The 20,630-nt window shown below is 44.0% G+C and overlaps 1 protein-coding gene across 2 annotated transcripts in view; it reads left to right on the top strand.

The window, feature by feature from the left end:
* SRD5A1 (steroid 5 alpha-reductase 1) overlaps positions 1-20,630 on the top strand; it is a 59,977-nt gene that overhangs the window by 20,504 nt on the left and 18,843 nt on the right. For both annotated transcript variants that reach the window (XM_077810815.1, XM_077810814.1), the window contains exons 3-4: positions 6,780-6,881; positions 12,852-13,002. In XM_077810815.1, the coding sequence (XP_077666941.1) occupies positions 6,780-6,881; positions 12,852-13,002 (253 nt within the window). The remainder of the gene's footprint in view (positions 1-6,779; positions 6,882-12,851; positions 13,003-20,630) is intronic.

The following is a 20,630-nucleotide window of genomic DNA, read 5'->3' as shown; positions in this document are numbered from 1 at the left end:
TATTCAATATAGTCATAAATGATCTGGAAAAAGAGGTAAACAGTGACGTGGCAAAATTTGCAGATGATATAAAATTGCTCAAGTTAGTTAAGTCCCAGGCAGATTGCGGAGAGCTACAAAACAATCTCTCAGAACTGGGTGACTGGGCAACAAAATGGCAGATGAAATTCAATGTTGATAAATGCAAAGTAATGCACATTAGAAAACATAATCCCAACTATACATATAAAATTATGGCTTTGAGCATGCTTACCAGATAGGCAAGTTAGGTGGAGAAACCCCTGTTTTCCATTGGTTCATGCATTGCTCTGAAGCTTCAGCGTCTGGATGCTTGGTGTGGGGCTGCAGTGTTTTTGTTCAGAGGCAGAAACATAGGCACCTAGGGAACTTTTACTGTAAAAATTTAGTTGCTGAGAGAATTTAGGCATCTACAGGATTTTGGGCGTAGCTGAGCGTGGGTTTTGTGAATTCCAGTTGGGCCTGATTCTGATTTTTAGCTACCTAAGTCCTTTTGTGAATCTGGCCTCAAATTGGTGTAGTGCTGCAGTGCTCTGGAGGAGGGAGTCTGACTTTAAACAAGGAAAAGAAAGGGGTAGGGGAACGCTGAAGTGTATCCATTTGGTGGAATGAGGAGGTCTGAGTAGAGCACCCATAAGGACACTATTATAAGCATAAGAGAAGTTTAGTCATCCTGGGCAGTAACTGAGATTCTTCAAGATGTGTGTTCCTATGGGTGCTCCACTACCCGCCCTCCTCCCCTCTGCCAGCAGGCATTGCTACCAAAGTTCTCCAATCCCACCTACAATGGAACACCCCTAGGGGGACACATCTGAAAGAACCTCAGTTACTGTACTGGGTGAGTAACCTTCTCTCCACTTGAGCACTGTCCACATAGGGCAGCTAGCATGCATCATTTTAGATTCCCTGTTACATCGTAAATCAGGTCTGTCTCTCAACTCATTGAGGGCCCACATAGCAGTGATCTCAGCGTTTCATCCCCCAATCCAAGGGAAGTCAGTATTTTCCAACTCCGTGGTAGTTAGATTTTTGAAAGGTATTGTCAGTCGCTTTCCACCAGCAGTAAAAGAAGTGGTTCTCCTCTTGGACCTTAACATTGTGCTTGTTGCCCTTGTGGGACCTCCATTTGAGTCCCTAGCATCACATTCTCTTTCCCTCCTTTGCCAAAAGACCGCCTCTCTTATTGCTATAACGTCTGCTAGGAGGGAATTTAGGGAGGCTGGCGTGCTGGAAGCTCCCCCAGCACCCAGATTGTGGCCCTGCCCCCTGCTCGGCCTCCTCCCCTGAGGTCATGCCCATGCTTGGCCCCCTCCCCTGAGGCCTCACAATCACCGCTCACTCCTCTCCTCAGTAGAGGAGAGGAGTGAGCGGCGGCAGCAGTTGTGGGGGGCCTCAGTGAAGGCGGGTTGGAGGAGAGGAGTGACTTGGTGAGCTATGGGGGTCTTAGGTGAAGGGGTGCAGCGGGGACAGGAAGGGGCTAAGCAAGGGCAGGCATTGGCGGAAAGAGGCAGGGCTGGAAGAGGAGCAGCATGAGCAAGGCCATGGGGGAAGAGTGGAGCAGGGTCTTGAGGCGGAACGCAGGCGAGGCTACGGCCCAGGCATCCGCACTCTCAAATGTGGTGGGTCGTCAGTGTGCCTCCAAAGGGAGGTGTGTCACATCATGTTTGGGGAGGCATAGTGTACCCTGGGCTATTAAAACCATCACCCATGGCAGCACTGCCCCTAATTAGTCTCAGGAGGGACCACAAGTAGGAGTAGCCTACAGGGTTCTCTGGCTTCAGTGCACTGGGTGTGCACACCTGAGTGGAATACACATCTGCACCTACATCTCGAAGAACAACAGTTATAGTATAGGTAAGCAATAGTTTTTTATGCTCACTCAGAGCTCATTCTGGATTGGTGCCTAACTATATAGAAAGGCCTGGATCCACACAGGCACTTAGTTGTTGCCATGCATCAAACTTTTAGGTGCCTAGGAAATCACAGGAACAACACTGTGATCCACAAAATCTGAATTAAGTGCCTAGGCTCACTATACAATGAATGGGGAATGGGGGAGGGAAAGGTGCCTTACAGCATGATCCACAAAAACAACACAGTAGGTGGGGAGCTGCCCAAACTAGCCAATGAGAGATGCTGATGATAGGGGTTTGTGCTAAACTATGTCCTCTGAGATAGGCATCTATCTCTGTTTAGCAATCCATGAAAGGGAACCTGCCACCTGGAGTTAGGTGCCTGAGGGGCCTAAGTCATTTCTTGTGTGAATGAGTTACCTGTCTACCTCACTCCGTGCTCACCTTATAACTTTTAGCCTGGTGTTTAGAGCACTCATCTAGGGTTTGGGTGACACCCCACTCCCCACCAGAGGGGAAGAAAGGATTTGAACATAGGTCTCCCATTTTTTAGGAGGATGTTCTAGCCACTGAGCTATGGGATAGTCTGATGTGGGTGCCTGTTGAAACTGTTCCACTGTGCATAAATACTTATAGTCATATATAGAAAGAGAATGACTGGAGTCCAGTAGTTAGGCCATTCATGTGAGAGACCCACGGTCCAGTCCCCAGTCCTGCTGCTCTTATCACTCTTTCATTATTTACCCACAGCTTCAACAGTAGATACTGAGGGAGTCCCACATTAGACTGGTGGTTAGAGCACTCTCTTGGGAGACCCATGTTCAAATCCTTTCCCTCTCTGCAGCAGAGGGAGGAATTGAACCCAGGTGAGTGCTCTAACCCCTGGGTTAAAAGTTTTTAGGTGGGCGCAACCATATCCTCCTCCTTCTGCTGCATTCCGAAAGGGACCTGCTCTGGTAGTAGTGCTCAGAGGTCACATGCCGGATTGGGCCCTGCATGCAACTGAGGTGGCTGGACGCTTATTTTCTCCCCCAGCTTGTTAGTTTCTCTGGGGCCTTAGGCAGGAGATAAATGTCTGGATGCCTAGGGGGTGGCAGCCATGCATTTGCCCAGAAATGTAGATGCGTAAGGAACTTTTACTCTGAAAACTTAGACACTGAGTGAGTTTAGGCAACCACAGGGTTCAGTGGGAGTTTTGTGAATTGCAGTGGAGCCTAAAGTGGGACCCAAGGTGCCTAAACCCCCAGTTTAGGCACCTGAGTCTGGGATGTTAGGCATGTAAGTGGGTTTGGGCCAAAATGCAGTCAATACACAAAATTAAGCAAGCTGGAAACAGAGGAAAATATTGTTAATTTTGTCAGTTATAGTGATCGTATATATTTCTTGTAACAATAGGAGGTATGTTTTCAGACTGTGATTTTTAAGTTGGCATTGTCCTTTAAAGTGTGATGGAAATGGGCTGTCTTCAACGGTGACCCCCAAAGACAACAAATGGGAGCATCAGTCATCTAGTTTTCTACAGATATCACCTCTCTCTCTTTGCTCTAGTTTATATTCTTTCCTGGGGTGAAGGAGACTTCATGAGATCCTGCTGATTCACCAGTCTTCATTAGTTGATTGCATGCAGCCTGTTTGACAGAGGTCTCCATTCTCCTGCCGCTCAGGGCTGCTAGGGGTATGGTTGTAATCCCATCGTTGCAAGATCCTTGGTACATTCAGTCCTCACTTTTTCTTCATCCCTGAGTGTTAAAGGCATATTTGTTGGAAGCTTAGGGCTTGTCTTCACTACGGGTGTAAATTGACCTAAATTATGCTACTCCAGCTATGTGAATAACATAGCTGGAGTTGATGTAGCTTAGGTCAACTTACCCCAGTGTCTTCACAGCGCTGAGTTGATGGGAAATGCTCTCCGGTCATCTTCCCTTACTTAGGGTGACCGGACGTCCCATTTTTAAAGGAACAGTCCCGTATTTAAGACCTCCTGCAGGTGTCCCAACTTTTTCTTAAAAACAGGCAAATTGTCCCATATTTTCTGTCTCCCACCGCATCAGTATTGGTGGGTCCTGCTGCTGGCTGGATCCCTGCTTGCCAGCGGCCTACCCACCAGTAGCTGATGATGGGAGTAGGTGTGCAAGGCTGGTGGCAGGGCAAAGATGCAGCATGCCACTCTCCCTGCTTTTCCATCTGTGCAGCCCCCACTGTGTGTTGGCTCTTGGCCAGCAGAGCCCCTCCCCCTGTCCTGTTTCCAGCTGGCACTGTCTGTGCTCTGTGAGTTGCAGTGGTTGATGAGTGCGGGTAGGTGCCAGCTGGTTACGTGTTGCCTCTGTCACCCACCCATTGGCCCTTTACATTCTCCCCCTCTCATTGTCCTCTCCCTGCTTTGCCCCTTCACCATCCCTAGCCCCGCGGCTCCTCCATATCCCACCTCGGTGAGGCGTGTCCTGCTTCCAGCACTGTGCGGAGAACCAGGCTCTGGTTGGCGTGCTGAGCTCACCAACAGCCTGGCCAGCAGGCTCCTTCCTTCCCCCACTGCCTCTGGCTGGGCCAGTGCCCCAAGAAAGCTCAAGACCCTCCGGCCCAGGGCGCTGGCCAGGAGGAGCCAAGCCCTGCATGTGACAAAGCCCCGCACAGCACTGGCATGGGGAAGCCTCTCCGCCCCTCACCTAAGCTCTGGCATGGTGGGGTAGGAGAAGCGATTTCCAGCTTGTTCACACCCAGAACCTGTAGGGTCCACAGCAGCCCCTGGGGCAGGAGCTTAGAACCCTCTTCGTCCCCCACCCTGGGTCCTGCCCCCAAGGAGCACAGGGTTGCTCTGTTCCCTAGCCACCCTCCTCTGTTGAGCCACTTCTCTGGTCAGGTTCGCTGAAGCCCCTGAAGTCAGGTTCCCTGGGCCCTGCTGCACAATGCAGCCTTAGGCTTAACCCTTTCCTGCCCACACTGTAGCTGGAGGACAGGAGGTGGCTGGGTTATGGTGCTGGCTAGCAGCAATCTGGAGGTGTTAGCTGCCTTTTGGCACCGTATGGATAAGAAGGGACAAGCTGCTTCCAGCCACACAGGAGAGGTGGTGGATGGCAAGAGATGAGCTCTGCAAAGACACAGGCCCGGTCATTCTTTCATCCTCCCACCTTCTCTGTGGCTGGAAGCAGCTCCCGTCCCTTCCCTCCCGCACAGTGCCAAAAGGTTGCTGCTGACCACATTCTGGTGTGAACCCTGGCAGAAATGTGGGGAGGGGGGACATATGACCCTGCATGCTCCCCCACGTGTTGCCTCAGGAAGATGCGGATGTGGTGGCAGGTACTAGGAGATCTGGGTTCATCCTGGGGGCCCAGCCAGGCATGGAGGGCGGAGAGCATCAGGCAGGGAGGGTGGGGTCAGTCGGTCACCCTCCTGTGTGAGAGAGGTGTATGGAAGTGTGTGTATGTCACCCCTCCCTGTGTGTCTGTGTGCGGGGGTTGGGGGGTGTCACTCCTTCCCGTGTGAACTCTAAAGCCTTAAAGATAAGGTAAATAAAAAGAATCCAACTATGAGGTATTTCTTTTTAACAGGGGCTCAGTCAACTTGATGTTAATTTGAATGTTTGTACAATTGATTGCCATTGAACTCACTTGAATACAAGTAATTTTACCAGGTGTCCCATATTCAGCATATGGAAATATGGCCACCCTACCCTTACTCTTTTTTGAGAGCTGGAGTCCCGGGGTCCACCGGAGAGAGCTCTGCCATTGATTTAGCGGGTCTTCACTAGACCCACTAAATCTATTGCAGCACCATTGATCTCCCCATAGTGGAGACCAGCCCTTAGTGTCCACTTACCACACACACTCATGTATACACACACACACACCATTTGGAAAGAAGGTCAGCATTTGCATTCAATTTCTTGGCTGCAAACAAAAGGAGGAGGTTTGTAGGAACAGGTAGCAGCGGGTGAATCTGGAATATTTAATATTCTTTATTTTCCGTTGTTGCAGAAAGTTAATATGAAAAGTCTCCTCATCTCTGATCTGCTCTCAGCCGGGCTGACAGACCTACTAATCTAGAGAACTCTGCCTCCATAGGGGCTCATGGAGCCTTTGCAGTTTACTCAAAAGCTTGCCATCCAAGTTGGACAGCAGTTTCAGCACTCAGTCTCTGTAGCAGAATTTTTAGAAGTAGGTGTTCCTGTTTTAGGCCCTGATTCTGCAAACCTGCACATGCTTAAGTTTACTCGTATGAGAGGTCTCATTGAAGTCAAGGAAATGTAGGAAAAATGGGAATGTCTAATATTAACAAGGTACAAGCTGTATCTGGAAAATACTGAGAGACAACCTGATGCAGACAATCGGGCTATTCACATGCACAAAATTAGAAGTGCATAAATATTTTTAGAATTAGGGGCCTCATGGATGTACATTTCTGTGCTGGGCCTGCAACAGGATCTGCAGTGCTTACTTCTGTGTAAACTAAAATGATGAATCTGCTGTGGAAAATTCAGGAACACATCCAGTGAAAGAGAAGGTTAAAGCATGCTTTTTAGACAGTGATCAATGTGGATTAATTTCTTTAACATCTTTTTGAATGTTAGTTTATTTGAGCAGTTCAGTTTATCAATATGGGTGTGAGAACATATGCGTATATTAAAAGTATAATTTAAATCTGGGGTAGTGGTAAGAATAAAGCCTTCTGTACTTGTTTTCATAGCTCCCAATCCTGCAATTGGTTCTTTGAAGGATTGGGGCCATACTTTACAGTGTCACCAGAACTGCTCGATGGATTTACAGGTTCATGTAGAGTTAGAGGTACACTACTGCTTATGTTTTTTTATATAAACGTAGGGTTACTTGTTTGTATAAACCATAGTTTGTTCTATTAAAACAGGTGTTTTCAGTCCAGTATTTTAATATTATTACTTTGACTCTTTTTCTTTAGGTTTTGCAGGGTGGCTGAGTGGCATGGCAATTAATATCTATTCTGATCACATTCTCAGAAATCTGAGAAAACCAGGGGAAACAGGCTACAAAATACCAAGAGGTGAGTAAAAAGTTAAGGAATTTAAAATTGCAAAGGAATGTCTCAGAACTTGGTTCTATTGTATTTAAAGGACATAAATTGCTCAGGGACATAACAAATATCAAGATCAGGAAACCAATGGCAAGAGGATTTTCAAGCGTATTTCCTGAAACAAGAAATTGCCTTTATTACTCTAAATGAAGGGAAACGATCTGACTACACCGTAAAAACCCTGCCTATCTCTGTGTAACTGCCTCAGAGCAAAAGGCTGCTTTTGTAGAGTCTAGTAACCTAGTGATGACCCAAGGTCTGTTAATATTTGTTGCTCTGCAGTTTTTTGAGACGCTCCACTTCTGCACTGCTTTCTCACAGTTATTGTTAATGTGTTTATTCACTCTTCTGAGAATTAACAAGCCTTTCCACTGAATTTTGCAACCATCTTTTGCAATCATTTTGCAATCTTTCCTTGGCAATCATTCTTCTTATTTGAATTTTGAGATTACCCTCTAACATTGACAGTTGTGAATAAAGTACCCACGCAGGACTTGATTGCAGGCTTGCTATGAAACGATCAATGTATAAAGTTTTGCAAAAGAAGTGAGAGGTTAATTGCTGCACAGGTAGAAGGATGCTGTTTTTAAAAATGTATTTACCTAAATAAAATCAACAACTTTAAACCAAGATGTGATGTAAGGAATTTTCATGTCAAAAGTAAGTACTGTGCTTGGCATCCACTGTACTTTTCTGATACCTGTTTCATTTTTATTACTTAAAGAAAACAGTTTTAAAACTTTTTCCCTGATTTTTGCCTCCCTTAAATTGAATAGCATTTGCTCATCTGAGTACTCTTACTGATGACAATGGAACTATCTGAGTCAGTGCTCTTCTAAATGAATAAGAGTGCGAGAATCCTTTTATTTATTTTACTTCTAATTCCCAGTAGTGAAGAGTTGACTTTAGGCTCACACAGTTGTGAAATACAATTTGGGACTCTTTAATACCTTGTCTCTTTCAATAGGGGCCAGAGTTAAAACAGTAAAGTTGACTATTCTCCTGAGATTCTTTTATTCCTGTTTCCTAGTGAGGTGTTGTTTTTTAACCAAACTTTAAGCAAATGAATTCTGTGGTTTAAGTGGGTAAAATACTTAGGACTAAACTGTCATTCAGAAGAGTAAAATTGTGGAGAGTTTGGCACTAACTTAATTTCTAAGGTATCCCACTAGGATACAGATTTTAAACATTGTATTAATCTAACTAAATGACGCTTTGAAAACAGTTTGGTACTATTCAAAAAGGCTATCATTTATAAATAGAAATATCACACTTTTGAGTTCTCATAAATTCTGGCTCTCACATATTTCAAAACTTGGAAGCAGTTAATTGAATGTGTACTTGTGGGACTCTGTGACCAGATTGGCCACTGCTTTACAGGCATTTGTCGAGGATTTCTAGTAGGCTTTGTACCACATTTTCAAACGTAGGTACTAGCAACATGAGAGAATTCATGAGAGAATGACATCTGCATGTGAATAAAGGTGTACTGTTAGGTGAATCGTACATGCAAAAACAGTGGAAACCATACACATTTTGCTACTTTTTTTTGGAATGACTATACATTGTAAAAAGAAAAGGAGTACTTGTGGTACCTTAGAGACTAACAAATGTATTTGAGCATAAGCTTTCGTGAGCTACAGCTCACTTCATCAGATGCATGCAGTGGAAAATACAGTATGGGGATTTTATATACACAGAGAACATGAAACAATGGATGTTACCATACACACTGTAACGAGAGTGATCAGGTAAGGTGAGCTATTACCAGCAGGAGAGAAAAAAAACAAACAAAAAACCTTTTGTAGTGATAATCATGGTGGGCCATTTCCAGCAGTTGACAAGAACCTGTGAGGAACAGTAGGGGGAAAAAAATAAACATGGGGAAATAGTTTTACTTTGTGTAATGACACATCCACTCCCAGTCTTTATTCAAGCCTAATTTAATGGTGTCCAGTTTGCAAATTAATTCCAATTCAGCAGTCTCTCGTTGGAGTCTGTTTTTGAAGTCTTTTTGTTGTAATAATGCCACTTTTAGGTCTGTACTAGAGAGATTGAAGTGTTCTCCGACTGGTTTTTGAATGTTATAATTCTTGACGTCTGATTTGTGTCCATTTATTCTTTTACATAAAGACTGTCCGGTTTGGCCAATGTACATGGCAGAGGGGCATTGCTGGCACATGATGGCATATATCACATTGGTAGATGTGCAGGTGAACGAGCCTCTAATAGTGTGGCTGATGTGATTAGGCCCTATGATGGTGTCCCCTGAATAGATATGTGGACACAGTTGGCAACGAGCTTTGTTGCAAGGGTAGGTTCCTGGGTTAGTGTTTTTGTTGTGTGGTATGTGGTTGCAGGATCATCATCATGGATCTACAGCCTATCCTGAAGGACAGCCCATCACTCTCACAGATCTTGGGAGACAGGCCAGGCCTCACTTACAGACAGCCCCCCAACCTGAAGCAAATACTCCCCAGCAACCATAAATAGTAACAAGAGGCCAGGACCCAGGAGCCCCTCTCTCTACTTAAGGGCTAATCACAGAAACCAAACACCTGACCTGATTCCATACCAGCTGGGTCTGATAACTAAATAGGGCTGGCTGGCCCCAAGCGTCCTAGCCCTCAGTGGGACAGTCCACTCTGTTAAGGCCTTCTTACATAAAAATCACTGTCAGCTGGGGAAAAAATTATTTCCCGTTGTGAAATAATTCCTGCAGAATACATTAGTAACTCTGCTAATACACAGCTGCAAGAACAGTAAAAGGAAGTCTCATGGGAGACTTCAATCACCCTGATATCTTCTGGGAGAGCAATACAGCAGTGCACAGACAATCCAGGAAGTTTTTGGAAAGTGTAGGGGACAATTTCCTGGTGCAAGTGCTGGAGGAGCTCTTCTTGACCTGCTGCTCACAAATCGGGAAGAATTAGTAGGGGAAGCTAAAGTGGATGGGAACCTGGGAGACAGTGACCATGAGATGGTCGAGTTCAGGTTCCTGACACAGAATACGGACCCTGGACTTCAGAAAAGCAGACTTTGACTCCCTTAGGGAACTGATGGGCAGGATCCCCTGGGAGAATAACATGAAGGGGAAGGGAGTCCAGGAGATCTGCCTGTATTTTAAAGAATCCTCATTGAGGTTGCAGGGACAAACCATCCTGATGTGTAGAAAGAATAGTAAATATGGCAGGCGACCAGCTTGGCTTAACAGTGAAATCCTTGCTGATCTGAAACACAAAAAAGAAGGTTACAAGAAGTGGAAGATTGGACAAATGACCAGGGAAGAGTATAAAAATATTGCTCGGGCATGCAGGAGTGAAATCAGGAAGTTTTGGAGTTGCAGCTAGCAAGAGATGTTAAGAGTAACAAGAAGGGTTTCTTCAGGTATGTTAGCAACAAGAAGAAAGTCAAGGAAAGTGTGGGCCCCTTACTGAATGAGGGAGGCAACCTAGTGGCAGAGGCTGTGGAAAAAGCTAATGTACTCAATGCTTTTTTTGCCTCTGTCTTCCCGAACAAGGTCAGCTCCCAGACTACTGCACTGGGCAGCACAGCATGGGAAGGAGGTGACCAGCCCTCTGTGGAGAAAGAAGTGGTTCGGGACTATTTAGAAAAGCTGGATGAGCACAAATCCATGGGGCCGGATGCGCTGCATCCGAGAGTGCTAAAGGAGTTGGCGGATGTGATTGCAGAGCCATTGGCCATTATCTTTGAAAACTCATGGCGATCGGGGGAAGTCCTAGATGACTGGAAAAAGGCTAATGTAGTGCCCATCTTTAAGAAAGGGAAGGAGGAGGATCCTGGGAACTACAGGTCAGTCAGCCTCATCTCAGTTCCTGGAAAAATCACGGAGCAGGTCCTCAAGGAATCAATTCTGAAGCACCCAGAGGAGACGAAAGTGATCAGGAACAGTCAGCATGGATTCAGCAAGGGCAAGTCATGCCTGACTAATCTAATTGCCTTCTATGACGAGATAACTGGCTCTGTGGATGAGGGGAAAGCGGTGGACGTGTTGTTCCTTGACTTTAGCAAAGCTTTTGACACGGTCTCCCACGGTATTCTTGCCAGCAAGTTAAAGAAGTACGGGCTGGATGAATGGACTATAAGGTGGATAGAAAGTTGGCTAGACTGTCGGGTTCAACGGGTACTGATCAATGGCTCCATGTCTAGTTGGCAGATGGTATCAAGTGGAGTGCCCAAAGGTCGGTCCTGGGGCCAATTTTGTTCAATATCTTCATAAATGATCTGGAGAATGGTGTGGATTGCACCCTCAGCAAGTTTGCAGATGACACTAAACTGGGAGGAGAGGTAGATACGCTGGAGGGTAGGGATAGGATACAGAGGGCCCTAGACAAATTAGAGGATTGGGCCAAAAGAAATCTGATGAGGTTCAACAAGGACAAGTTCAGAGTCCTGCACTTATGACGGAAGAATCCCATGCACCGCTGCAGACTAGGGACCGAATGGCTCAGCAGCAGTTCTGCAGAAAAGGACCTAGGGGTTACAGTGAACGAGAAGCTGGATATGAGTCAACAGTGTGTCCTTGTTGCCAAGAAGGCCAATGGCATTTTGGGATGTATAGGTAGGGGCATTGCCAGCAGATCGAGGGACGTGATCGTTCCCCTCTATTCGACATTGGTGAGGCCTCACCTGGAGTACTGTGTCCAGTTTTGGGCCCCACACTACAAGAAGGATGTGGAAAAATTGGAAAGAGTCCAGCGGAGGGCAACAAAAATGATTAGGGGACTGGAACACATGACTGATGAGGAGAGGCTGAGGGAACTGGGATTGTTTAGTATGCGGAAGAGAAGAATGAGGGGGGATTTGATAGCTGCTTTCAACTACCTGAAAGGGGGTTCCAAAGAGGATGGATCTAGACTGTTCTCAGTGGTAGCTGATGACAGAACAAGGAGTAATGGTCTCAAGTTGCAGTGGGGGAGGTTTAGGTTGGATATTAGGAAAAAGTTTTTCACTAGCAGGGTGGTGAAACACTGGAATGCATTACCTAGGGAGGTGGTGGAATCTCCTTCCTTAGATATTTTTAAGGTCATGCTTGATGAAGCCCTGGCTGGGATGATTTAGTTGGGGATTGGTCCTGCTTTGAGCAGGGGGTTGGACTAGATGACCTCCTGAGGTCCCTTCCAACCCTGATATTCTATGATGGTATGAAAACTGTGTTTTGTAGTAGAATTTATGATTTTTTTATGATCAACGAAGTTTTGTATAGTTTTTATAGCTATTAAGATAGCAGTGGAATAGCTTGTCCTGCTCGTCACTTATAATATATTTTGTCTGGTTGCTTGCAAACTGACATGGTAAATTATTACAGGTGTTTTGAAGTCATTTATCAGTCTTATATATCTATATTCCTACTTTCAGAAATATATGTCATAAGAGCCTACGGTACCAACATAATTGATGTCTAGAATACTCTGTATTATGTGTTGCACCGTTATGAATGTAGATATGCTTGTTAACCTTAGAGGGAAAAATTAGGGCCATTTCCTGCTCTTGTTACTACTGGGAGTAGTCTCACTAACTGAGCAAGGCTGGGCCCCTACAGCACACACAAATATGAATAATTCAACCATTTTAGAATTTTCTACAATACAAAAAGACTTCTTTGTAGATGGAACAGTCAGCTTTTTTCAGTGTAAAATAGCGATGTATGTAGGCACAAAGCCTTCTGTAATCAGTTAACTTATTTTGCCCATACTTTAGTAATTTACGAAAATTGTCTGAAAGTTGAGATTTCAGAACTGCTTAGCCCAAAAGAAACTCATTCATAGTAGAAACCTTGCAAAGAAGTAATTCTTTCACCACAAATGGGGTTAATAAAGGAAATCTAGCCAGCCCTTCCTGATTCAACTATTACTACAGTTACAGGTGCCATTGTAGCTCTCCTTGCATCGAATAATAATAATGTGTTGTGTTCTTTAGGAGGATTGTTTGAATATGTAACTGGAGCCAACTTTTTTGGAGAGATTCTTGAATGGTTTGGATTTGCTCTTGCCAGCTGCACCTTTGAAAGTGCTGCTTTTGCCATATGCACACTTTTCATCCTAGGTTCCAGGGCACACCATCATCATCAGTAAGTTTTCAAAATTTAAAAATTTCAATCTCCTCTTCTTCACTTTTCCTCTAAATTATCTGCTATTGAGTCTCAAATTCTAGGGTGTAAAAATATTTCTAGAACAAAAAGATATAAGAGGGTTTTATATGTAGCCATACAAAAATGTTGACTCTGAAGTATTTTTTCTTTTGATAACTTTACATTTGGATTACTGAAAGCATTTTAAAATAAAATAATTTATCCTAATCTTATGGGGCTTTTTAAGAAATGGCAGAGGGAGAATAGCATGTTAAAAAAAATGAGGGCCATTTCCTGAGCAGGTATAAGTTGGCATAACTCAGTTGAATTGAGTCATTAGAGGAGGACCCTGCCCAATGTTCCTTTCATTGCCTTTGTTACTAAAAACACTTTTCTGAAACCTAAAGGAATGCTTAAAATCAAATTTACTTGCAGGTAATTGTTGCTTGCTTACTACTTACATTTCACTCAGCTGAAACAATAAAAACAATTCTAATTTTCATAGATTCCAAGGCGAAATGGGACCACTGTGATCATCTAGTCTGACCTCTTGTATAACACAGGCCGTATAACTTCCCAAAATAATTCCTAGAGCATAGCTTTTAGAAAAACGTCCAGTCTTGGTTTTAAAAATATCACTAGCCTTGGTAAATTGGATGCGTTAGCAATTAATATTGGAATACTTGGGATGGAAATACTCCAGAGAAATATCTATATTAACCCCCTAAAGTAATTCAGTTAATACTGGGCTTTTAAAAAACAGAGGATTGGCTTCATAGTTGTGTTTTGGACCCTTTATGTTGCCTGCAGAGTACAAGAGGGCCAGAAAGCAGCCAGATCCGCTCAGTTGAGAACTCCTTAGCTGATGCATCCAGCCTCTCCACACTCAGTTATGACACAGGGGACATGGAGAGGAGCATAGCTGGGGCATTCACAGTATCAGTACAGCTCTACCCTGAAAATCGGGGCACCATAACCAGTTCCCTGGCAGCCTCACAACATGACAACAGTTAGACTACGGGGGGGCTGAAATTGCAGCCTATCATGGTGACCAAAACTGTTCCACTGATCTCCTTGTACTCCCCTGTTAGGGGGCTTATTCCTTCACCCACTCACTTCCCTGGTCCTTCTCGCATGAACAGAGAACAACAATACCCGAAGTCCAAAGGTGCAAACAATTCAATGTTTATTGGGGTGAACTTCCAGCAAGCATGATTCCAGTTTCCTTCCTTAGTATCCTCCTTCCCAGCTCTGACACCACAGAGCCTTACACCTGTGTCCCTGTTCCCATTCCTGCCCTTAGCCAAACATGATTCCAATTTCCCCAGCCCCATTCCCTGTTCCCATTTCCCCTTTTAGCAAAACATGATTCCAGTTTCCTTACCCCCATTCCCTGTTCCCATTTCCCCCACCCGCATGCCCGCCCCCAGCCCCACCCCCCTACTTCCTGATTGACTGCAGACTATATAATAAAACTTGACTTCTGCTTAGCTATACCTTAACCAATCATGTTCCTGAAATTTAACTAACCAATCCTAACATATTGTAACATGATTATGTACCCAATTATATCCCACCACCTTAATTAGTTTACACCCAGCAAAATTAATTATACAGCAGACAGAAACAATCACAGAACCAGACAGAGATTATACAGACAAACAATAGCAAAGTGGGAACTATAATGACAAAACAATACAGAAGTGAGGATTTCACATCCCAGCTATTGATAAGTGAGTTCTTGCCAGACAGGATGCTATCAAAGTAAGTTTCCTTTTACATTTTCTCGGCACTTCCCTTTCTCTGGAGGTGATAGGCACTATCAGGACAGGATTGTATTCCTAACAGCCCAATAGCACCTTATTTCAATGTGATTAGTTTGGAATGTGAGGATGTGACCGTTCGCTTCCCAGCTTATGGCTGCCTCTGTTGCTTAGCCAAAGGCCTTAGCCTAAGAACAGGGCCTCAGACTGTCACAGTAAGAGAAGGCCCTTACACCGGCAGACAGTGATTTTGATTCTCTTTTGTACCTCTATAACTAGCCAAGTGATAAGAATACACCTAAATTCTTAGAGTATAGGACTTTACAGACAGGCCTGAATATCTATATCCTAACATCCCCTCTCAATCTCTCTATATCCATCTGTTGTGTCTTGTATTATATTAGTCCCTGCCACAAAGAGATTACATCAATCTTTTTGTTCTGTTTTTGTGTAGCACCTCACATTGGGGTCTGGCTCCATGCCTGGGACTCCTTAGTGCTATGGTAATACAAATAATCAAGATGCTGTCTAGTTGCTGACCAAGAGATAGTGTATCATGATACAAGTCCTGATCATGCAAAAACTTTACAGTAACTTTATGAATGTAGCTATTCCTATTGAACTCAATGGAACTGTGCATGTGTAGGTTTGGGGCCATATTTAGAACATTATCATGTAAACCACCAACATTTATGAAGAGTTAAACACTATATCTAGTTATAAAGCTGATTCATTAGGAGTAGGGTATGGATCAAAGGGGTGGCTTCAGATCTTCCCTCCCTCTTAAGAAATTACATAAGGTCTGAAAGATTTGTAAGGAATAATTATTAAAAGCTCCTAACCTAACGATAGCATAGCCAATTTCATTTTTTCCTTTCTTAACCGAGTATGTTAATTGTCACTTCTAAGGAATGTTAAGTGATTGCTTAAAGCACCCTATAAAGTGAATGAGACATTAGGTAGTTTGTACAAATAACCACTCCAGTCCTCTGCCCCTTGAACTCCAGCTTCTTCCTATAGGACAAAATGCATACAAAAACTTTCAGAAATCAATCTGAAGGCTGTATGTAATCTATCAAAATCACCTGTATATATCAAACAAACTATAAAAATAAGACATTTAATAATCTAACAATACATTGCATTTAATAAAATGTCTGCTGTGTGAATCATAAGACTGATTAGTTTTGAATAATATATGTTCATATTCAGCTCTTGTCTGTGCTAGGTCTATAAAGACAAGCACAGAGTTTTAATGTAAGCATTTATTGGGGAAAGTCACTTAATTATTTAAAAAATGGTAATCTAAATCAGTTTGAGCACTGTGTCTTATTTAAAATATTTGATTATTTTGAACTTGCTTCTCATTTCTCTCAAAAATTGAGTACCAAGGAGGAGGAAAGGATCTGAAATAAGGTGTATACATGGCAGGGTGGATTTGATTTAAATTGTTAGTTAGGAAGACTCAATTTAATCATGGATTTCTACATAGAAATGCATTCTTATTGGTTGTTATAACCTTAATAACCTTATAACCTTGTTGGTTGTTAAAACCCACTCAGAGATAGATGTGGGTTTCATTTTTAAAAGGTACACACTATACATTTTTAAAGTGATTGATTTTGAAAACTTTTCAGATTAGTTTTACAGCTATATTAGAAAATGAATGATTGTTTGGTTATTTCATTTACCAAAGGTAATTGAAGCAGATATTTATGAAGTCATTGGGAGGTGAACTATCTCCAATTCAACAGGTTAATCATTAATATTTGGAGGATTTTCTTGCTGTGCTGTATTAGGAGGAGAACATCACCAGACAGACATTAAATTGTTTTATTTAACTAAAACAACAATGCTATATATTCTGGATTCTGTTCTTCAACAGCAAACATATAATATTTTAATAAAAAATGCATATGAATTTTTGAATTTAGTTAAACATTCAAGTTTTTTTAATATTAGGTTTGTTTTTGTTAAAATTGATTTTAACTAAAAGAGTTAAATGAAATATTTAAAAAAAAATAAATCGAATAGGTCAGCCAGGTCAACATGAGCAACTTAAAATACTGGCTTCTGCAGCTAACTCAGTTGTCTTCACCTTCATTTTCCTGTTTGTTCATAATCTGGAAAAGAAAAGCAAGCTTTCCTGCTTTTTCAGGTCCCAAACAATTTCTCAATTTGGAATGAATTAGTCCAAAGGAAGAAAATATTCTTTCTACACCGGCAGAAGAAGCTACTGCTGTTAAAAGTGAGATTATCACTTCAAAAGTCTCTGAATCCAAGTGCTTAAGTGACTTCCACAAGTTCACTGGTGTGACTTTCTTTAAAACATCATCAGCAAACATATATTTCTTGAATGTTTCACCCTTAGCTCTGAAGTTTATTATAGTCAGCATTATGGAGGGATGATTGCTGGATGTCCATGTCATAGCCAACTCCTTCTCTTCATCCATTAAGGTTTGACCCTGGTACCGAGTATTGAGAATATTTGGAAGAAAATGAGCTGGACATAGTGCTTGTCCCATTCGTTTTTTTAATGTTTGTAATTTAACTCTGTCATTGCATATTTCTCTTTTTAAGATCTCACTCAGTTCCTCCCAAATTTCAACAGCGTTGGCAATAAAACAGCTATTTCCCTGCATTTTGTTCAAGGCTACAGAAATAGGCTTCAGGGTAATCAGCAGGTGTTCAACATTTCTCTTAAGCCCAATATTGAGAACTTTGGCTGTGCCAGTGCCATCTATTTTTTCACGATTTTGTTCACAAACTGTCATCAGATTAGGCCAATTCTTGATATAGTGCTCAGAACCGTCCACTACTGAGTTGCATTGCACGTCTTGTGGGAGAGTTAGCTTGGTTCCTCCCACTTTTTTCAGAGAAGCTGCTGTAAAGTGGTTATTACCGAAGTATTTTGCAATTTCAACAACATTAGCCTTTATTTCTGGAACACTGAAGTCTTTGGCTAGGAGATGCATCAAATGAGCACTGCAACCATATGTTATTAGCTTGGGACTCTCTTCTAAATAATTTCTTCTCATCTTGAATACATCCGCAGCATTGTCTGTGACCAAGCTGCATACTAGACATTTGAAATTTTTTAACACAGTTTGTTATAGCTTTTACTGCTACTTCTTGTTAGTATTCTGCTGTGTGTGCATTTCCTGGTGTATCAATTGGTTTTGTAAGGACGACATTCCTTCTTCTGTTGTCACACAAGCACATACAACAGGATCATTTTGGACATTGCTCCACCCATCAAGACTCAGGTTAACAATTTCACTCTCTAGACCTTTTCCACACTGCTCAATTTCTCTTTCATACACTTTATCCAGCAATTTGCCTGCGACATCTGCTCTGTTGGGTGGTCTGCAGGGGGTTGGACTAGATTACCTCCTGAGGTCCCTTCCAACCCTGATATTCTATGATTCTATGGGTATTGTCTACACTACGGAATAAGGTCGAATTTATAGAAGTAGTTTTTTTAGAAATCGGTTTTATATATTCGAGTGTGTGTGTCCCCACAGAAAATGCTCTAAGTGCATTAAGTGCATTAACTCGGCGGAGTGCTTCCACAGTACCGAGGCTAGAGTCGACTTCCAGAGCGTTGCACTGTGGATAGCTATCCCACAGTTCCCGCAGTCTCCGCTGCCCATTGGAATTCTGGGTTGAGATCCCAATGTCTGACGGGGCTAAAACATTGTCGCGGGTGGTCCTGGGTACATATCGTCAGGCCCCCATTCCCTCCATCCCTCCCTCCGTGAAAGCAAGGGCAGACAATCGTTTTGCGCCTTTTTTCCTGAGTTACCTGTGCAGACGCTATACCACGGCAAGCATGGAGCCCGCTCAGGTAACCGTCACCGTATGTCTCCTGGGTGCTGGCAGACGCGGTACGGCATTGCTACACAGTAGCAGCAACCCATTGCCTTCTGGCAGCAGACTTTACAGTACGACTGGTAGCCATCCTCGTCATGTCCGAGGTGCTCCTGGCCACGTCAGCTGGGAGCGCCTGGGCAGACATGGACGCAGGGACTAAATTTGGAGTGACTTGACCAAGTCATTCTCTTTAGTCCTGCAGTCAGTCCTATTGAACTGTCTTATGGTGAGCAGGCAGGCGATACAGATTGCTAGCAGTCCTATTGCATCATCTTCTGCCGGGCAGGCAAGAGATGAGGATGGCTAGCAGTCCTACTGCACCATCTTCTGCTGAGTAGCCATGAGATGTGGATGGCATGCAGTCCTTCTGCACCGTCTGCTGCCAGCCAAAGATGTAAAAGATAGATGGAGTGGATCAAAACAAGAAATAGACCAGATTTGTTTTGTACTCATTTGCCTCCTCCCCCGTCTAGGGGACTCATTCCTCTAGGTCACACTGCAGTCACTCACAGAGAAGGTGCAGCGGGGTAAATCTAGCCATGTATCAATCAGAGGCCAGGCTAACCTCCTTGTTCCAATAAGAACAATAACTTAGGTACACCATTTCTTATTGGAACCCTCCGTGAAGTCCTGCCTGAAATACTCCTTGATGTAAAGCCACCCGCTTTGTTGATTTTAGCTCCCTGAAGCCAACCCTGTAAGCCGTGTTGTCAGTCGCCCCTCCCTCCGTCAGAGCAACGGCAGACAATCGTTCCGCGCCTTTTTTCTGTGCGGATGCCATACCAAGGCAAGCATGGAGGCCGCTCAGCTCACTTTGGCAATTAGGAGCACATTAAACACCACACGCATTATCCAGCAGTATATGCAGCACCAGAACCTGGCAAAGTGATACCGGGCGAGGAGGCGACGTCAGCGCGGTTACGTGAGTGATCAGGACATGGACACAGATTTCTCTGAAAGCATGGGCCCTGCCAATGCATGCATCATGGTGCTAATGAGGCAGGTTCATGCTGTGGAACGCCGATTCTGGGCTCGGGAAAAAAGCACAGACTGGTGGGACCACATAGTGTTGCAGGTCTGGGACGATTCCCAGTGGCTGCGAAACTTTCGCATCCGTAAGGGCACTTTCATGGAACTTTGTGACTTGCTTTCCCCTGCCCTGAGGCGCATGAATACCAAGATGAGAGCAGCCCTCACAGTTGAGAAGTGAGTGGCGATAGCCCTGTGGAAGCTTGCAACGCCAGACAGCTACCGGTCAGTTGGGAATCAATTTGGAGTGGGCAAATCTACTGTGGGGGCTGCTGTGATGCAAGTAGCCCACGCAATCAAAGATCTGCTGATATCAAGGGTAGTGACCCTGGGAAATGTGCAGGTCATAGTGGATGGCTTTGCTGCAATGGGATTCCCTAACTGTGGTGGGGCCATAGACGGAACCCATATCCCTATCTTGGCACCGGAGCACCAAGCCGCCGAGTACATAAACTGCAAGGGGTACTTTTCAATAGTGCTGCAAGCTCTGGTGGATCACAAGGGACGTTTCACCAACATCAACGTGGGATGGCCCTGGAAAGGTACATGACGCTCGCATCTTCAGGAACTCTGGTCTGTTTCAAAAGCTGCAGGAAGGGACTTTATTCCCAGACCAGAAAATAACTGTTGGGGATGTTGAAATGCCTATATGTATCCTTGGGGACCCAGCCTACCCCTTAATGCCATGGCTCATGAAGCCGTACACAGGCAGCCTGGACAGTAGTCAGGAGCTGTTCAACTACAGGCTGAGCAAGTGCAGAATGGTGGTAGAATGTGCATTTGGACGTTTAAAGGCGCGCTGGCGCAGTTTACTGACTCGCTTAGACCTTAGTGAAACCAATATTCCCACTGTTATTACTGCTTGCTGTGTGCTCCACAATATCTGTGAGAGTAAGGGGGAGACATTTATGGCGGGGTGGGAGGTTGAGGCAAATCGCCTGGCTGCTGGTTACACGCAGCCAG

Source organism: Eretmochelys imbricata, chromosome 2, assembly GCF_965152235.1.
Source record: "Eretmochelys imbricata isolate rEreImb1 chromosome 2, rEreImb1.hap1, whole genome shotgun sequence".
NCBI lineage: Eukaryota > Metazoa > Chordata > Testudines > Cheloniidae > Eretmochelys > Eretmochelys imbricata.
Note: the sequence above shows the minus strand (reverse complement) of the source record. Positions and strands in the feature narration are given on the sequence as shown.